We start from the raw sequence: 21,311 nt of genomic DNA, 5'->3' as shown, positions 1-21,311 counted from the left end.
CCCAATCGTCTCTTTTGGCATAATTTTCAGAATCATATTGTTCTGAATTGAAATACTATTCTTTGAAAAAAGACAACTTTTACCAACAAAACCAATACAGTACATTTTTCTTTTTGTGTTCCCTGAGAAAAAGACAGGGATTGAACTGTCCCAAAACGACCGGTTTTGCTTTTATAGGGCCGGATATGTGAGTGCTGACTGTTATTTATTTATTTATTTATATATATATATATATATATATATATATATATATATATATATATATATATATATATATATATATATACACACACACACACATACATTTTTATGTATTTATTTATTATTGTTCTTTGTTATTACAGACTTTTCAATAGGTTTAGGAAGCGAAGCCACAAGCCATTGTGGGATTAAACTCTACAACAATGGAAAAGGCATTGACACCCTGCTTTAAAATATCCAAATGCTTAAAAAACAACAAACTAAGGCTATTTTTCACTTTCCCTTGCTGTGCCCCTTATGTCACATAAATTCTAAGAGAAAACAAAGAGGAAGAGTTCCCAGGTGTTTGAGTGGGAGTTTGTGTTGCACTTGAGCAGACTTTTTGTTTCTTCTTTTTAACCACTTTGTTCAGGGAATTTCACCTTGAAGCTGTAGATATATGCAGAGGCATTGTGCAATTAAATAGCTCTCCTGTGCAGCTCTGAACAGCAATTGCATATGACAACTGGAGGAAGTACTTATTTTAATAATCCTGGTAAACAGAAGTATTCACCCCACCTGAGCGTACCCCACGACGCTTAAAAATTAGACTTTACATGTAGAACTTACACAAACTACTCCACATTAATAAAGTTAAAAATGCATATAGAATATAAATAAGTAAGATTTACAGAGAGAAACAGATTAATATCAGTTCCATAAGTATTCAACCCCTTTGCTACTGCAGCCCTAAATCAGCTCAGGTGTAAATGATTTGTTTGAAAGGTCACAAAATTAGTAAAATGGTTTCAGCCTGTGTGTACTCAACGTGGTTTAACTTGTAGATAATTTCCCTCAGGTATATAAAGACTTTCAAGCTGCAGCTCACACAGTGATCCAACAAAGCAACCACGAAGACCAAGGAGCTTTCGAAACAAGTCAGGGATAAAGTGTTAGAGAGGTGCAGAGCAGGAGAAGGGTACAATAACATTTCAAAGGTGCTGATTATCCCTCTTAGCACAGTGAAGTCCATCATTAAGAAGTGGAAGATGCATCATACCACCCAGACACTACCCAGATCAGGTCACCCTCTCAAACTAAGCAGCCAGGAAACTGGTTTGGGATTTCACTCTGAAGCCAACAATGACCTTGAGAGATCTGCAAAGTTCTGTGTCTGAGATGGGAGTCAGTGTTCAAACATCAACAATAAGCAGGTCGCTACACAAAGCTGGCCTGTATGGATGGGTGGCAAGAAAGTAGCCATTACTCAAAAAACCTTATGTAGCATGTAGATAATACTGCAGAAAAAGGTTTTCTGATCAGACAAGACAAAAACTGAACTTATCGGTATAAATTCCAAGTGTTAGGTCTGGCGCAAACTTAACACTGCACATCACCCAGTCAACACCATCCCAACTGTCAAGCATGGTGGTGGCAGCATCATGTTATGAGGATGCTTCTCTTCAGTAGGGACTGGGAGGCTTGTCAGGATAGAGGGGAGAATGGATGGTGCAAAGTACAGGCGAATCCTTGAGGAATATCTGTTTGAGTCAGCAGGACAATGACCCAAAGCACAAAGCCAAAGCCACACTGGAGTGGTTGAACAAGAAGAGAATGAATGTTCTTGAGTGGCCCAGTCAAAGTCCTGACTTGAATCCATGACGAGACTTTAGTCCATCAACGATCCCCAACAAACTTCTGAAGCAATTTTCCCATGAAGAATGGGCAAAAATGTCACCATTCTACTGTGCAAAGCTAGTAGAGACCTATCCAAAAAGACTCATTAATTGCTGCAAAAAGTGCTTCTACCAAGTACTGACTTAAGAGGCTGAATACTTACGGTATGCAACCAGTAAATTAAATTTTGTATATTTTGTTTGCAAGTTGTGCTGACATTTAACCTCCTCCTCATATAACAGTGTTCAGTTAACCACTACAGCTTTGAATAAAAAAAACAAAAAACATTTGAAAAACTGTGCATACATTATTTGTAATTCAGCAAAATGTGACATTATTGGTGGTGGATGAATACTTCTGCAAACAACTTTCTAAAGTGTGTTAAGGTCCTAAGTTTCTCATGGTTATTATATTTAAAATGCACCACTGTAGAAACGGCAACCTCAAGATAGAACAGCTGTTAAATTGCATTTCTCTAATTAAGTTTCAGGATGATCTACAGCAGGATGCCATGATTTAGATCTGGGAATCTAACAGATGCTATAAAGTAGTATACTGTAAATTATGCTAGAAATTGTAATGTGTGTAAGAACTATCTGATCACATAGGACAACTTCGCTGCAAGATCATAATATATAAAGACGATGCATTAAACATGCTTTGGTCAGCAGATGCCTACTTTAAAAAAAATAATAATATTAATCTCTTTGGCAAAATTGTGCTGTGAGTCATTCAGCTTGGGTTTGTTGAGCAGTGCTAGCAGTTTTCAGTCCACAAAAAGGCTTGTAAATGATGAGGCTTGTGGCACTTTCACTGTCGTATGTACAGTTCGCAAAAAGATGCAGCTAGCTTATTATGCAGCAGAATGTGGCAGGGAAAATAACTGCTCAAAGTTTTCTTTTCCAGGTTGGTCTGAGCTGTCAGTATTGATTTGAGATGCCTCTGTCCTTTTCTTTACAGAAAGCCTCCTAATGAAATAGCAGATATAATTATAACTGGTTCGTCAATTCCTTCCCACTTTGAGATAAGTGAGGTTGATTAGAAAGTTTACCACATCAATGATATGGTGTGTTGATGTGGTAAACTTACTTTCTAATCACCCTGTATATTCCAATCTTTTACAGTGGTTGAATTATGAACTCCACAGTGTAATTCCTAAAGTTATAAACTTTGTCCAGCATCTCACATGCAGGTCTCACATCTGATCTCCATGCCATCGAATGCTGTGAATGTTTAATTCTAAACAGACTACAGCAGGCTATACATAAAGATATACAATATAAATGTAAAATATGGTATGGTATTACCAGAACAAGGACACACTGACAGAATGAGCTTAGTGAGTCACTTATTTGCTGTTCAATTACTGCAATCTTCAGTACATTTCAAATAAAAAAAAAAAAAAAAAAAAAAAAAAAAAAAAATATATATATATATATATATATATATATATATATATATATATATATATGATGTTAGGACCAACAGAACATAAATAAATAAATGTACTGATTTAAACGAACTAATCCACACGCAAGTAAAATATTTAACTCTGTATATAAACTATTTTTTTCGTTACGTTTGCGTCCGGTGTGTATTGCCCATTTAAGTGTTTATTACTCACACCATTCTCAAGCTTGACCTAATTTTGAATAGGTGTGTTATGTTGTTGTGCACTTGAACGAACAACCAACCAAATTCAATCATAATATGTGTTCAAAAAATACAAAAATTGAAAAAGTATAACTTGCTTGCTAAACGAATGTTATTGGCGACAAGCCATGTACTGTATTATATAATAATTGCACAGCTGCTTGCCCTTTCTCTTCTTGTATAACACTGATTGATAGATTAGCATTTAGCAGAAAAATCACTACTTTTAAGCATAGACCAGTTTTACACAGCTATCGTCTGTATGACTGTCACAAAGACGGCTGCAGTGGGTGACGTCAGACCAGAAACGAGGAACCAGGAAATAAACAACAGAGGTTGAGTTTTGGGGAAGCTGAGCATTTGCTTGCGCTCAGCATTTAATGAATGAACAGAACAGTAAATAAAAAGGTTGTAACGAACAAAAACGCAGGACACAGCACTTTCGCCAAAAGAGACAAACAAAACGGACTATAAAGAGCTTTTATGCAGCTGTACTGAGACTCGATTGCTAATCAATCATTCAATTGGAGTCGTGGTACAACTGCACGTGAATTAATAAATTGCAATTCCCCGTGCTCACATATTATTATTTTACTTGCACGTGAAGTGCTGTGCAATCCTCGTGCCTAAATACACATATACATTTTTAAACACTCGTTTTACACAGACCCGTTTATATCCCGTGTACCAATGTCTATACACCAACATTAACACACAACATATAACACAAAATACACACAGGGGCGGGCACTTTGCCACAGTGATTTAACCCCCTTTTTTCTTTATGACGAGACAGACAGTGAGAAACAGCACTTTTCCCAGTCTGTGAAAGCTAAATGGTTCTAAAATCTACATAATTTTTTGCCATGCACTTAACTCAAAATCTCCTATACCAGGGTTCTTCATCCGTTGTCCTTCATTACAAAAGCTGAAATTGCTGATCTGCACAGTCTACAGCATTTGTGTCCCCTAACAAGTGGGTTTTTTTTGGCAAAACGCCATAACGCCGGAACAAGTGAGCTGATTAGCCGAGCTTTCATTCTGATTAGATTTAATTATGCGTCGCAAATCTCCGGCCATTTCGCTTAGTGACAGTGCTGATTGGCTGATCAACGAGAGAAGGCTTTGGCAGTGCGACATGAAAACAGCGGTATGGAGTAATATTATTTTCTTTAGTGCGGAGAAACTATCTGAATAGTCTAACAAACATTGCTCCACAAGAATTCAAAGGCAAAATCCATGTCTGTTCCTGCAATAAATGACATAGCTGATAGATATTAGAAATACATATCACAACGTGTTTTGCCGAGCACTGATATACCACCATGTCAGTATTCGAGTGACACTTTCTAAAATGACTTTCTAAAATGGCAAGTGATGTGTGGAATTAACATAAACAACAGGATCAACAAAGTGATGCTTCAGGTTTGGCAAATGAGTCAGAATCAGGGGCTACAGATACAGGTACTGAACATCACTCGAAAATGCTTCACACTTTCCAGACACTGGCCAAACTTGCAAGGTAACCTTAACGTAGTGATCAACGTTTTGTTTTGCTGAAATCATATTTTCTGTTATGAGGACAGTGATAAACAAAAAACAAAATGTTTTTTTTTTTCTTTGTAGAACGCACCCTTTTCCACATTTATTTTCTGAAGAGTTTAAGTTAAATTTGATAGTTTTCAATTGCGTGCACAGTTAAAAAAATAAAAATAAAAATAATAACAATAAAAAGCTCAAGTAAACCTCGGTAATGCTATTACTTTATGAAAATGTGTCTTTTGCCACATTTTTTATTTGCAAAGAAAAAAAAAGAAACAATGTCACTTTTGTAATGTTTCTGAAATACACAAGAAAAAATGTTAAGTTTGTAATCCTCTGCTTTACAGTTAATTCAGTGGGGCAAAGTAAAGCCTTCACAACCTACTCTGGAATATTACAGTTTTACATATCACTTTATGATAGAATAGTGATGGAAATCACTTTAATTTTGCTAGATTTAGCTGGGAATTGTGCAGCATGTGATTGGAACAGGAAAGCGAAAGTAGTTTTTGTATTTAACTTACATACATTAGCAATGTACTTTAGCAATGATATTGTATTAAGTTATATCAAGGTATATGACTGATGAACCTATTAAATACGACCTGTTGTCAGAGCAATCTTTTTTTTTTTAATCTTGCAAAACAGCAGACTGTTGTCTCCAGTTTAGTATAGAAAGGCCTGGGAAGTTGGGAGGGGCTACACTTTTCTTGATTGGTCCTGAGATGGGGGTGGGCCAAGGTGGGGAGGAGTGGGTGCTACAGCAATAAAAAGAAACAGAAAAAGGGGCAGTGAGCTCTGGTTTCCATTGAAATTAGTTTTTTTTTTTTTTTTTTTTTTTTTTTGCCGTGTCCTTACGTGCATTGGGCACACACTGAGTTTTACCAAGCAGCCAAAGTCAGAGGAATTCGAGCTATGCAGGTTTGTGAATTGCAGATTGTGGCTTTGATGTCAGTGCCATTGTTCTCCGAAGCTCTATTGCAATTCCCTGCCTGGAAAAAGGACTCTGAAAACTTTGGTCTATCAACCCTCACACAGCAGTGGCAAACCAATGGAGGCAATTTTTTTATCTTACTGATATGCAAAGATTAAAATATGACACTCGTAATACAAGACATTTTGCGATGAAGTAACCCTGTTGTGTTCTCCCTGAATTAAGCATGCCACACCTTGGCTCTGACACTGACAAATGTACACCTTCTACAATGGCTACTTCTGTATGTATTAGGCTATACCTACTACTTTATTATTAGATATGCTGAACAGATTCATTTATAGGCTAACCCTTTCTATCATGGAAACAAGCCAATCTAAACCTTTTATAAGGAAGGCTTAATTAAATTATCAAAATAGTTTTCAAGACAGCACCCTTTAGAAAATGTTCCCAGTTGAAAACTTTCCATTGTTTTGTGGAAATGTTCCTCCCTAAATATATACACTTAATAATAAAGTAAACTTTAGTAATACAAAAATCGGTAGGCTGGACAAAAAAAGACGGTAGATGTCCGCTGGAACGTCTCGGCACCAACTGTGAGTCAAATTTAAAAGCAATCCACGCAAGTGTTGGCTTTTCTTTTTGACTTGTTGTGTTTTTAAGCGTAGTTCACATATTCAAACATCAAAACCCTGTGTATGTCCCAGCCTTAATATTGTTACACATCCCCACGTGGTGCTATAACTGTTTAGATAACGTACCTGTAATTTTTCTTTTCATTGTTAACACCCTGAAACTTTTTACACATTTAAAGTCTGTTTCAAAGCTCTTTTCAAAATGGCCGATCTAGTGCTCTGTTTATTGCCAACACTGTCAAACAGGTAACACAGCAATAACGATCCATGATGTGTTACAGAACAGAAAAGCCAGAGCTTTGATTATGATTTAGAGAACAGATCTCAAACCCCAGTGCACTGCAGCGGACAGCGTACAAAGTTGTCAGGATGTTAACAATGAAAATAATACCTACCTACTCTAAGAATAATTATATATATATATATATATATATATATATATATATATATATATATATATATATATATAATATATTAAAAAATTTAGTAGTTGCCAATTTTTTACCCTGTTTTTTCTCTCCAATTTGGTATGCCCAATTATTATCTGTATCTTCAGCTCACCTCTCATAACCCCCCTACCGACTCGGGGAATGGAGGCTGGAGGACGCGTCCCCCGAAACGTGCTCCTGCCAATCCGTCATTTTACACACTGCGGATTCACAGCAAGGCCACCAGACCTTTAGCACCGGAGGACAACAGAGATCAGGAAGCTCCACTGCAGAACCACAGACACCCTATCTGCCATAGGGGTCGCTGCTGCATGGTGAGCCGTGGATTCCCCTACCGACCTAAGCCCTCCCTACCCGGGCAGCACTTGGCCAATTGTGTGTTGCCCCCTAGAAACTCCCGGTCACGGTCGGCTGTGACATAGCCTGGACTCAATCGTGCAATCCCCAGGCTATAGGGCACATCCGCGTGGAGAGCCTTTGCTGGATGCGCCACTCGGGAGCTCACAGAATATATATTTTTGAAAACGTATTACACTTACAATCAACAAGCTACTCAGTTTTATAAAATTATGTTTGTACTTTTGCCTTTAAAACATTTGCCTTCAAAATAGGACCCTATCAGTGCCCTTATGTACCCATTTTACGTCATCCAAGTCTGTACATAAAAATGTCATGAATGTCCTAGTTGCTGTGGTACTTGGCCCAAAAATTATGAAATACTCACATTAAGTGTTTTTTTTTTCCCGACAATATAACCAAAATCCTAGGAAAATCATACTTTTCCAAAAGTACCTTTGATAAACTGTTCCAAGGGGTCAATGGGAAAGCCAATAGCCAACCAAAGTCGGAAGATAAGAATGTTCAAATGCATTAGGACTTCATTATAAAAACAGGATTTTGAGAAAATAACGTCAATGGTCTCCATAACTTAATGCCACTACTCTTTTGTATATTAAAATAAAAGGACTATGCGCTGGTATGGATTGTGCTGGCTTTTGAAGCCCACATCATAATATCCCGCATTTTAGGAAAAAATAATGTGGACAGAATATCCCATTTGTAACATCCATTCTTTAATACATTAATGGCTTCTATTCAAATCTGTGTTTTCGTTTGGGACTTTTTTGTGTGACAGTGATGTATTACCAGAAATGTATCCAACTTTCAATCGGAAACTCTGAGGTAAACCCAATGGTTATGATTTTCCCAAACCGCAACATAACTAATACTGACATTTTCATAAAAAAAACAAACGTTACGGAGAAAAGATAAAATAAAATGAAAATCTCCAGTCTCAACAGCCAGCAGCATTTTCAGGAGCTCATCATGCACTTTTGTGCATGTAAACATTCATATTAACATTACTTAATAATTTTAATAACATAAACATATAAGTTATGACATGACTGATTGTGACTGCCCTCAGTAGGGATAACCATGGGTTCATACTTAAGCTGCTTTTTTAGGTTTGTTGATGAAAGGTGCTGGTGCTAGTACCAGCAGGAAAATGCAAACAGTTTAACTTAAACTCTGTTAAAAAATGCATAAAATGAAAAGCTGAAGCTGGAAGTCTTTAAATCACATCTGTTAAATTACTCTGTGTTGACCTAATGTCAATTTAAAATTTGGAGTGCCCAATTATATATACCTCTTCCCCAGTGACTCTATGGTAACACCTAGCTCTACCCTATTTCTTGTATTGCTGTGACACACAGAGAACACAATACTAAACTTGGGAGACATAGCTTTTCCAACAGAGTTGAATAGAATTGAATTTAATTGAAACATTCAGTTGGGCATTCGCAAGGAGCTTGTAAGAAAGAAAAACACATCACCCTTGTATTCTGTCAAAAAAGATAAGTGTTCTTTTTAAATTGCATGTCTTTACTGTTAATCACAGAAGAATCACAGAAAAATGACTCTGCTGTGTGATGGAGTACCTCCCGCCCCTGTGTTTATTTATATTACTATGATTTTAATGTACTGTTGTGTTTATTTTAAACAGTTTTATTGTTATTATTGTTTTACAGCCCGGACGGGGTTAAAACGCCCCATCCAGATAAAATCATGAGAATGCATGATCAGCAGCGACTGATCATTTCCAAACTGGCTGTTGTCCAGGGGTATGAGAAAGCCTGTGCCAGATGTGGTCGAGGGATAAACTAGGTGATTGAGAGCCAGTTAATACGGTGGACCAAAAGTGCAAGCCAGTGTCATTTTAAAAAGTGCAGACGAATCCACAGCATCTTCTGTATTCGCCACCCTTTTAAGATGCTGCCCATTTTTATTTCCGTTAAGCCTTTTTATTTCTATCATGCTTTTCTGTATTCGTCACCCTTCTCTGTGAAGTCGACATGCATCTTTGTAGATTCACCTGCACTTTTTAAAATGACATTGACATGCACTTTTGGGCCACCGTAAGTTAATCCCTCAGCCACAATATGAAAAAACAAGCAGCTTTCACTAAAAGGGGTTGGTGTTCAGAGTGGAGAACGAGAGACGTGAATCGTGAGATAAACAAAGTAAGAATAAAATACACATCACTGCCCGGGGATGCCTACTTGTCATTGCTTGGGGCTTTGTTGTGTCCAGCAGCACTAGTTGTGCTGCAGGAACCGCTGGCTACAGAGAAATGGGAGAGGTGAGGAGACCAACTCCCGCAGTAGTTGCCCTGCCTGAATACGCAGCGCTGCTGCCACTGATGGAGTGTCCGAGCTGAAGGCACCATTACCGCTACCAACGCCACCATCACTATACGAGTACAGCACTCCACAGACACTGCTGGAGTGTCCCGTGGTTAAGGCAGCATTACCGCTACCAGTGCCACCATCACTACCCGAGTACACAGCTCCACTGCCACTGCCGGAATGTCTCACGGTTAAGGAAGCATTACCGCTGCCAGCACCACTGCCACTTCCAGAGTGCAGCGCATCGCTGCCAGATCTGCCTTTGCTGGAGGATCCAGCCCGTGCACTGTCAGTATTTCCGCTGCCAGCACTGCCACTGTCTGCCTTTCAACTGCCAGCATTGCCACGGGCAGCATTCCAGCAACCAGAACGCCTGTGCTGGAGAAGCCAGCCTGGGCACTGTCAGCATTTCCGCAGACAGCATTGACATGGATAGCCTTTCCACTGGCGAAACTGCCTTTGCTGGAGGAGCCAGCCTTGGCACTGTCAGCACATCCACTAAAAGCACTGCCGTTGACAGCATTTCCGCTGCCAGGATTGCAATTAGCAGCATTTCCACATCCAGGATTGTCCCGGCTGGAGCAGCCAGCTTTGTCTCTCTCAGCATTTCCGCTGACAGCATTGCCACTGCCAACATTGTCAAGGGCAACATTGCCACTACCAGGATTTTCCCGGCTGGAAGAACCAGCCTGGCATCTGTCAGCACTGCCATCTGTGTGTCTATTGAAGCCACCCTTCCTGGCCCCAAACTACAGGAGAGACTTTTGGGACTTTAAGGGGGAGGTGGCCTTTGAGACCATGTGTGCTACGCACAAGGGGGGGTGGGGGTATGTGATTTTAATGTACTGTTTTCTGTTTATTTTAAACACTCTTTTATTGTTATTATTGTTTTACAGCCTGGATGGGGTTAAAATGCCCCACCCAGATAAAATTGTGATAATGTGTGGTCAGCAGCAAGTGATCATTGAAAAACTGGCTGTTGACCATGTGTATAAGAAAACCCATGCCGAATGTGGTCGAGGGACAAACCAGGTAATAGGTTAAATTCTAAAACTGCTGCCAGCAGTCTTTATGACAGTTACATTTAAAACAACATCAGTACTGAAGGGAAAGACAAACTATCAGATACAACTCAAAAGTTTTATTCAAGCACATCATATCTAACATCTACACAGCCGAAACGCCATATTTAAATGAACATAAAGGGGTTTATATTCTTACCACATATAAAGCACTACTTCAAAAAATGAGAAACTATAATAAAATAAACATTTCAAAAGAAACTAGTGTGTAAACAGGTATATGTACATACAAACTGTAAAAACAAAAGTAGTTTTTAATTTAAAACGAAAGTAACATATGCTTTCTCTTGTGTGCGTGTGTCACTCGGTGCAGTACAGAATCCAGGTTAAGCTTCTGCAGCCTCCTGCTTTGCAGTTTTCTGATCAAAATGTTTCTGACAAAGCGCTGTGGCTAGCTTCAAGATGAAATCTCTCCTACTGATATTTTCCCCGGTGCATTCCTTGTACAAAATGAAAGAATTGATGGGAGCCAGGTCCAGTATGGATAAAAACAGGCTTGTATATAAAAATAAAATAGAATATTGTAGGTCATATTCAACATGTACTGTAAAAGGCAGACAAAATGACTGCTTTGGCAGTTCTAGGTAGAGGGGATTATAACTTTTTTATTTTTACGGTCCTACCTTCCAAACACCATCAGGGTATTTAATACATGTATTTAGTGAAAGTCAAGAACGGACAACCGCGTATCTTTCACACATGTAATTTAAATTTTAAAAGTGAAAACTGTAAAAATGACTGTCGTGGTGGTTCTAGTGTTAATTCCTAGGCCACAATATAAAAACAAGCAACTTTCGCTGAAGGGGTTGGTGTTCAGAGTGGAGAACGAGAGACGTGAGATAAAGAAAATAGAATAAAAACAATTGTTACTCGTGCTGGCTATAAACCAGCATGTTACTTGTTTTTTTAATCGATTTGTTTGTTTTGGCCACCATGCCGTTTGTACAAATCATTTGACTGTTTAAAGCGTTTATTAATAATTAAAACTCACGCACCAGCGCATTCAACTTCGGTAATGTGTCTAGTTTCTTCCTAGTCTGACGTCACCCAAAAGCTATCCTGCTGCTTGCTGCAAGACTCAAAAGGTATTGGCAGTTGTTTTGTTCTGGCATTTAACTGCAATAACATTTCACATGTTTAAAAATGTATCGGTAGGCACCCGTTACACATTTCTGTATTTGTATTTGCAGTATTCGTATTTCACATTAGTAAAAGTATTGTATCCTTCCTGTACCAAATGAAAATGCTTCTTTCCAATAAGAGAACACAAATATAGTTTGTTTGTTGGCCCATTAAAACTATAGTTGTAGCATTAAATCCACGTAAATGTAAGTGAGTCTCTATAGCATCAAGCGTTTGCATGTATCCAGCAACACTGGCATCCACTTTGTTTCTCTCACTGAAAAGAAAAACTGTTAAATATATTTGAGGAACAAAAAATCTAAAACAAAAGAGAATGAGTTTAAATAAAATAATTATAATTCACCTCGTCTTTTGTGCTTGACTACACCACCTATAAAATTGGGTTTTTAAAATGTATTTATATTATTCCCTTAAATTTGTCTGGTTATTTTTCAATATTGGCCTTTGGTACAATAGTAACATTTGATAGGGTACCATAATTTATAACTCAATAAAATGTCTCCTATGTTCATTTAAAAGAGGTATAGTCAGGCTTTTTATCCAACTATAATCTTAATAGGATACTACACTTTATCACTAAAATGTATCAATTACATTCCAATGAATTTCAGTGAGATTAAAACACAGGGTGCAAGGTGACTAGACTAGACAGTATGTCAGCGGCCCTGCAGGATTTTAATGGTTCTAGATACCCAGTTTAAAAAACTGCTACCATTGTGAATTAATTAGATATTGCCTCAACCGATTGGCACTCTTCCCCAAGGGAGGAAGTCAAGAGTCTGCCTCCTAAGTGCGATCAGTATAGCTACGCTTCAGTTAGCTGTTAGATGCTTGTCTAAATCTATTACCCTGTCCAAAGCTAACTAACATTGTCCCTCCAAAACATACAGTAGATGTTTACAGAAGCTCTCTGTGAAAACATTCATATCATTCCATGAGTCACTAAATGTTTTCCACCCTCATAGTTAAAATCCAATACCATTTTCTTCATTACTGTACTATAAAAATACAAGCCCCATAGTTTAACTCAGAAATGTCCTTTCTTTTCTTTTTAACAAAATGTTTAGATATGGTAAATACTGATATGCAGTCCTGAGCTGCTTGAGGAAGATTTGTGAAAATGTCAATAAATATGCTGGAGCTACTGCCTGTTTTTCCCTTTTTTTTTGCATTACACACATAGCAGGAATTGCATATCATGTTTCATGCCTGAGGTTTCAATAAATTAGCTGGTATGAAATAAAAGTACTCCCAGTGGTGACAATTATACATCAATAAAAACAAAACATCAAAAAAATAAAACAAATACATCTCCAGAAAAACATGGAAATTAAACTATAATTAAAGTAAGCAAGAGGAAGTACATACAAATTACTTTCAAGGAGACGGAGGAATTAAACAATTTAATACATCTGTATGCTTATTTATGTATTTTCTAACAAATTCATTCATGGACATACCCTTCATTTTTCTAATATACAGGGCTCCCCTTTATAAGGCGACCCTTTATACTGCTGAACAGGTTATAAGGCCGGATGGTCATGGCCCCCATTTTCCCCACAGCGCCGTTACAGTAACACCAATAGTCTTGTTATAAGGTGGAACACAAACAGCATGGTCACAAGTATTCACCCACTTGAGTCAAGATTTGGTAGAGGCACCTTTGGCAGCAATTACAGCCATGAGTACATTTGGATAAGTCTCAACCAGCTTTGCACATCTGGACACTGCAATTTTTGCCCATTCTTCTTTGCAAAATTGCTCAAGCTCCGTCAAGTTGGATGGGGACCTTTGATGAACAGCAATTTTCAACTCTTCCCACATATTCTCAATTGGATTGAGGTCCAGGCTTTGACTGGGCAACTCCAGGACATTGACCTTTTTGTTTTTAAGCCGCTCCAGTGTGGCTTTGGCTGTATGTTTGGGGTCATTGTCCTGCTGGAAGATGAATCTTCTCCCAAGTCCCAGGTCTCTTGCAGACCTCAGCAGGTTTTCCTCCAGGATTTCTCTGTACTTTGCTGCATCCATTTTGCCCCTATCTTCACAAGCTTTCCAGGCCCTGACGCAGAAGCATCCGCATAGCATGATGCTGCCACCACCATGCTTCACGGTAGGGATGGCGTTCTCAGGATGATGTGCGGTGTTAGGCTTGCGCCAAACACAGCGCTTAGCGTTGAGGCCAAAAAGCTCTATTTTGGTCTCATCAGACCACAGAATCTTCTTCCACTTGGTCTCAGTGTCTCCCACATGCCTTCTGGCAAACTCTAGCTGAGATTTGATGTGAGTGTTTTTCAACAGTGGCTTTCTTTTTGCCACTCTCCCATAAAGGCCAGTTTTGTGAAGCACCCGGGCTATTGTTGCTGCATGCAATCCTTTAAAGTTGCCATAGGCCTCTTGGTGGTCTCCTTGACTAGTGCCCTTCTCGTCCGGATACTGTTTTTGAGGACGGCCTGTTCTAGACAGATTCACAGTTGTGCCACATTCTCTCCGTTTCTCCCACAGATAGGTGTATTTCACCTGAAATCATGTGAAACACCTTAATTGCACACAGGTGGACTCCATTCAACTAATTATGTGACTTCTAAAGACAACTGGTTTCACCAGAGCTTACTTAGGTGTGTCATAACAAAGGGGGTGAATACTTAAGCAATCAATTATTTTAGGTTTTATATTTGTAATTAATTTAGAACAATTTGTAGATTTTATTTTTCACTTTGACATTATGGACAATTTTTTTGTGTTGATCAGTGGCAAAAACTCCTAATTAAATCCATTCTGATTCCATGTTGTAACACAATAAAATGTGGAAAAGTCCAAGGGGGGTGAATACTTTTGAGAGCCACTGTATATACACACTGAAGCTAGCATACATTTTTGACATTTAAAAATAATGTAATCACATTATAATAGCAAGTAACAGTATGAATGTTAAATGACTGTTTCTTATGTTTTATAATTAAAACTATATTAGGGCCCATAGCCTTCGTTATCTTGCACACAAATGAAGGTCACTAGGATCTTTACTGTGCTACCCTATGGGGTGCTGTGACAGTGATCGAATGACTCTTGACTCTTAATCAGATGGTATGAGAACTTATTCCTTAGGGTAGGTGGAAGTCAGTTATTCAGGAAGGGGACTAAGCTACAGCACCCAAGCTCAGTGACTCGGATGGGAGACAGTGTGGCATCCGAGGACTGGAGGAGTGGATGCGCACGTTAACCTAGGGGCCATGAGCGAGTGTATAAATAGGGGGGCGTAGTGTAAGTGATCTGTTCCTTGGTAAATGGTTAGGGTTTAAAACCTACAAGGAGTCTGTGTGGCCGTATTGTGAACCGTGAGTTTGTTAACTGTTGTCTCTTTTTTAATCAGTAGCACGATCTGGCGCTGTAGTAAAAGCCATTATAAACCCGGACATCACTTTCACCCCTGCATTTTCACGGAGAACTGTAATACACCACAAGCAATTATTCACTATCACTAAGAACTGTGTTAGTGTTGGTATGTTAAACTGGACTTTTGGTTGCGGGTCAAACCCATGGGATTTTTACAAACTAAGCGATACACGCCGCTGTACTCGCTTCCATCATTTATTATTTACAGGTGTTTGTCGTAAGGCTCATTGACGTAATTTCAATAAACACCCTTGCACCTGTTAATCACTGTGTGTGTGATTAATCCGCTCTGCACTACACTCATCTGTATTCATGCACCACTTTGCCACAGGTGCCTATAGCATTTCATTTTATCAGAATTAGTTGAGCGGTTATAAAGCTACAGCTAAAAAATTGTGCAACACACATACACACGCACATGTTTATTTTTTTTTATTTAAACTGGGGAGCTGTTTCCAATTAAATTTATAATATTTAATCATATTAACCACCCCTGCATCAAAAACAGGTAAAATGTAATTTGTAACAATTTGGATACAGCAACAGTAAGTACTGATGATGTTACACAAGTCAATTGGTGCTTGCTAACAATTTTATGGACAGAGCAAATAAAAAAAATCTCTCATTTGACTCTTGCTTAATTTAACCTCAAGAAAGGCAAAAATCCATGTGGGCAGTCTTCAGTTGTCACAGTAAATGCCATTCCGGCCCATTGCTTTCAGCCTTCCTGAGTGTGAGTGTTCTAAAATGCATCACTGCACGAAACCCCTTGAGTAAAAGTGCCAGACCTTAAGGTCAAACCTTCACTGTGACAAACAGAAATGTAAGCCAGCTGTGTTAACATAAAGGTGGTGCTGCATGCACAAATTAAAACATTAGTAAGATATTTTATTAATGTCCTGTTTCAAATTGTACAGTTATATAGGCATAATAAGAAAGGGTCTCAGAGGCATTTACTCCACTAAGTTAAGGGGGTTTGTATGTACCATGTGAGATGTAAAATCTGAGGTCCTATTGTAAGTGACTGCAGGAGTTGATGCATAGTTCACAACTGAGTCTCTGTAAGTCTCTGGATAAAAGCGTCTGCTAAATGACTAATTATGTAATTAATGGTCTTTCACAAAGCAGGTAGTTTTGGAACAAGCCAGGTTTATCTGCTTTCCAGAAGACCATTATGATGTAATTTTAATTGAGACAGAGCGAGAAACCTGCAAAAAGCGAAGCATGGTAGACAAATTTTGTGCCTAATAGTCAATAATAAGTTATCCTATTTATACCACAAGTATTTTGATTTAATTTGGTTTATATCAAGTATGGTACACTCACAGTAAGCTGTTAAATGTTGTTTCAAACAAACTTATACAGTTTTTATTACCAGTAACCTAGCAACTGTCAGATTCTCATTGATGGTTAGTCATATTTTTACTTTTTACTTGTAACTTCTATTTATCCGAGAACATTTGAGACTACTGAAATTCTACTTTCCAAAGTTGTCTTGAAAACAGCGGAAGTACAAAACAAAAACTTCACACGAAACAAAACGTTATTATCAAAACCCTGGTTCCCTGAAATAGAAATGTAACCATTACCTCATGCGTGTTTACATCCTAAAGACCCAAAACCTGAGTATTCTCCAGCAAAGCTGCTCAGCTGAGTCTGAGAAGCAGTCATTGTCTGCCCCCAAGGGCAAAAATTTATAGCGTTCACAGACCTCAGCGTAATTCTTCCTTCAAACATGCTGCAATCATAGATGCAGCGACCTTGAAGGTTAATGGTTACATTTCTATTTCAGGGAACCAGGGTTATGATAGCTACAAAATCTAACCATTACCTAATGGGTGAGTATACCAAAGCCATTGAAAGGGCAATATTGCAGAATGACTGAAATGCTGCAAGGCTAAGCCGAGGCTATCTTGTGCATTACCATATGAACCTAGTAACAAGTAGCTAGGGCTAACCTGAGGGAGAAACTCGCTTCTATGTCTGTGTTGTAAGGGTCGACTCAGAAGCTGCCCTTAACACTCTAGTTCCAAAGCCAGGGTTTGGTGGATCCATGACCTGTCAGTAGAACCTAGTAAAGGTATGGGGAGTAGCCCACACCACTGCACTGCAAATGTTACTGACAGATGCACCCTGGAATAAAGCCCCTGAAGGAAGCAAGTTGGCCAATTCATAGGCAGTCCTGACTGTTTGCTATTGTTCAGACTGTCTTCACGTTTTCATCCTGTCAACGTAGTATACCAGGGCACACACTGGGCACAGAGTATGGAGTTGCAGCTCTCTATCAGACTGGAAAGAAGCTGGAAGGAAGCCTCCAATTCCACAAACTGATTGACATGGACTGCCGAGATTATCTTCAGCAAAAGGCAGGATTGGCATGGAGCATAACTTTTATCCTGGCCTCTGTACAAATTAAGCAGGCTTTTGCTATGGAGAATGCCTGCATCTCACTCACCCACTTTGCTAAGGTGACAGAAAGCAAACAGTTGCTTGAGTGATAAACATTTCACCACAGCTGAATGCATGTGCTCAAATGGAGGCTTCATGCACTTGAAGCCTCCATTTGAGCACATGCATTCAGTTGTGGTGAAATATTTATCGCTTCAGCGAGGAACAATGTCCTTTATAGGGGGCCAAAGCTGCCGAACCCCTTTCAAAAATTGCCCTGCCAGGAAGCTGAGCTTCTGGGGAGACTGAGTCAATTTTAAACGAGTAATACAACAAATAAACAAATAACAAAACACTAAATAGAACAAAACACATTAACAAAATACACAACACAATGGCCAAAATAAAATGTCTACAAAAACACTCACAAAGGTAAACGAACAAACTGCCTGCAGCTCCAAAATATTTATGTGCAGACCCTGCCAAGGGGTGTTTCACACCCCCTGCACCCCCTTGCCATCCACAGCACCCCAGCCTAGGCCCAGACATTTCTGGAACTTCACTAATGTGAGTGTTCTGAGCTAAAATAGCTCTAAACAGCTAATCACTGCACTCTGCCGTCTGACAAGATGGACAGCATGGACCTTCCCAAGCACACTCCTAGATAGGAAGCTGTCTGAGAAGGTGTGAGCTGGCTCTTCAAATGATTCACCATTAGGTCTATCAAACCACAGCCCATTTTTGCAGCAGAGCTGCTACCTCCTGAGGCAACACAGTGATGTCTTGTGGGTCTGTGACTGAAGTTACAGTAATGCATCTGTGGCTGTCAGAGAATGACCTCGGCAAATAGGACTGGTAGGCTACCACAATGCTACTAAAGTTGCCCAGCCGTGAGCCGAACGCACTGGCTGAATAGGCACGCTTGAGGATCACCTCCGAGACCCAGCACTGTTTGCTGGGGCAGACAGCATCCTTGGACAGGAGTGCTAAATTAGGCCCCTTAACCAGCACAGCAATTGAAGCCTCTACCGGCGGAAATTGGGCCAGGCCAAGCTTCTCCATATCGTGTGCCCTATATAGAGGTTCCATAGACTGGGAAACAGCAGAAGCTGTAGTTGGGTGACCCCAGGACGACTGGATCTCAAAAAGAAAGTCTGGGTGTAGGGGGGGGGGGGGGGGGGCATGGAAGAGGTGGTAGGCTCGTCAACAAAGATCGACTGCCTTGTCTCACATGCTGTAGGCCAGGGCACTTGCAAGACTGCAGTGGCCTTCTTGATCATCTGCCGACAGTGAGATTTACCACAGGGGATTTGCTGTCTGACTCCACCTTCTCAGATGGAAATGCCAGATCCTATACGCCTACCTCCTAAGAAGTGGCAATGGACAGCATGCAAATCTGCACCCGTAGCCCTCCGAGACCCTAAGGGGACAGATGGGGCAGGCGTCGCCAAATGTTTATGCATTAACTTTGCAAGCACCGTTCCTCTGAAATTACAGAAAAAAACAATGAGAAACGAAAATATTTCTCTCATACAAAATACAGTAATAACAATTACTTTAATTGTTTAAAGTGTCTCGTAATTTTGTCTGAAGCCAAAACAAGAATAAAATAACTTCACTTGGAGATATTGCAGCCTGGGGAAAGAGAACTCAACCGACTTACGCTCCTTAATCCCTGGGGAGGGGCTACTCAAGCTGACGGCTTTATGCGGGGCACAAGGACGCAGTGGGACGTAACAAACAACATGCTGTAGTGCACAATATATGCATAATTAAGTTTAAAAAAAATATTACAGCATAAATAAATATTGCACAATTTAGTTCTCTAATGGTTCTCTTTTATTAGATTCAATTAATTTTTTTGAAAAAGAACACAAGTGATATAAATCAGAATTACACCTGGAAAGAGTCTTTCAAAGCTAAATAACAAATAAACCACCAACTTAATTGTTAAAGGGGCAAAGCTACCACTAAGCAAATTTCCAATATCCCTAACCCTTTGCGGTCCTATGTTGGACTCTGTCCGACATTACAATTTTACAATCATCAAAAAGACGTCAAGCACAGGTCTCTAATCGTTTTTTTTCTCTGGAAAAAGCAGAGAAAACCTTTCAATAGCTGAGTGAGACCGATAGGAGCCGAATGAAGCTGAAAAAAGGGGCTGTATCTGAGCAATACACACAGCCCCTGCACCAAAGAGATGACACAGACACAATCAAAGAAGACAGCTGCTTCCGTATCCAGTGCTCAACGAATATAACAGACATTTGCAGAGCTTTTTGAGATGTTATAGTAATAGAATAATGACTTGAATCGCATTATTGAGGAGTGATAAAACAAGTGATCAGGAGAGAATTTATCAGTATGCACAACCATGAAGATGTATGTGAAAAATATAGCAAACAAGGGGTGGGGCTTGGCTGGAGATGCAGTACTGAGTGTCCTTTGCAATGCAGTGCCTTTTAAACCTGTTTTCCCTCTGAAAAAAAAATAAACAGCGCGTGTGAAAATAAATTGAACCTGATGCGCCTGACAGGCGCAGAATAAACAGACCGCTAAGAGTTAAACTTTTCCAGCCTTTCTCCACAGATACATAAGCCATTCTTACCTTCACACACAGGACAGCACTCCCCAGGGACTTCCACAGGGTTTAGGCAGCTATGACCACATGCTGCCGCCACGCAGCGGGCATCCCCACTGATGCACTGGCAGAAAGTGCAATCATCCTCTCTCCAATGGTCACCATGTGCCAAGATCTGTCCGTTGACATAACAGCCAGCAAAGTTGAGCACAGGGTAGATGGGATCTGTGGGAATAATAAGTATAGGTGAGGGAGAATCAAGCTCGAAACCCCTACATCTGGTAGATACTTTTATTTGGTCAAACATGGCTGCTGGACAACAAATAACATAAGAACATAAGAAAGTTTACAAACGAGAGGAGGCCATTCGGCCCATCTTGCTCGTTTGGTTGTTAGTAGCTTATTGATCCCAAAATCTCATCAAGCAGCTTCTTGAAGGATCCCAGGGTGTCAGCTTCAACAACATTACTGGGGAGTTGATTCCAGACCTTCACAATTCTCTGTGTAAAAAAGTGCCTCCTATTTTCTGTTCTGAATGCCCCTTTGTCTAAACTCCATTTGTGACCCCTGGTCCTTGTTTCTTTTTTCAGGTCGAAAAAGTCCCTTGGGTCGACACTGTCAATACCTTTTAGAATTTTGAATGCTTGAATTAGGTCGCCACGTAGTCTTCTTTGTTCAAAACTGAACAGATTCAATTCTTTTAGCCTGTCTGCATATGACATGCCTTTAAAGCCCAGAATAATTCTGGTCGCTCTTCTTTGCACTCTTTCTAGAGCAGCAATATCTTTTTTATAGCGAGGTGACCAGAACTGCACACAATATTCAAGATGAGGTCTTACTAGTGCATTTTACAGTTTTAACATTACTTCCCTTGATTTAAATTCAACACTTTTCACAATGTATCCAAGCATCGTTAGCCTTTTTTATAGCTTCCCCACATTGTCTAGATGAAAACATGAAAAACTCC

General features: G+C 39.5%; 1 protein-coding gene across 2 annotated transcripts in view; it reads right to left on the bottom strand.

Moving 5' to 3' along the window:
* Positions 1-21,311, bottom strand: part of crim1 (cysteine rich transmembrane BMP regulator 1 (chordin-like)) — a 264,844-nt gene that overhangs the window by 84,342 nt on the left and 159,191 nt on the right. For both annotated transcript variants that reach the window (XM_041252822.1, XM_041252823.1), the window contains one exon: positions 20,372-20,569. In XM_041252822.1, coding sequence (XP_041108756.1) covers positions 20,372-20,569 — 198 coding nt within the window. The remainder of the gene's footprint in view (positions 1-20,371; positions 20,570-21,311) is intronic.

The sequence above is a fragment of the Polyodon spathula genome, chromosome 6, assembly GCF_017654505.1.
Source record: "Polyodon spathula isolate WHYD16114869_AA chromosome 6, ASM1765450v1, whole genome shotgun sequence".
NCBI lineage: Eukaryota > Metazoa > Chordata > Actinopteri > Acipenseriformes > Polyodontidae > Polyodon > Polyodon spathula.
Note: the sequence above shows the minus strand (reverse complement) of the source record. Positions and strands in the feature narration are given on the sequence as shown.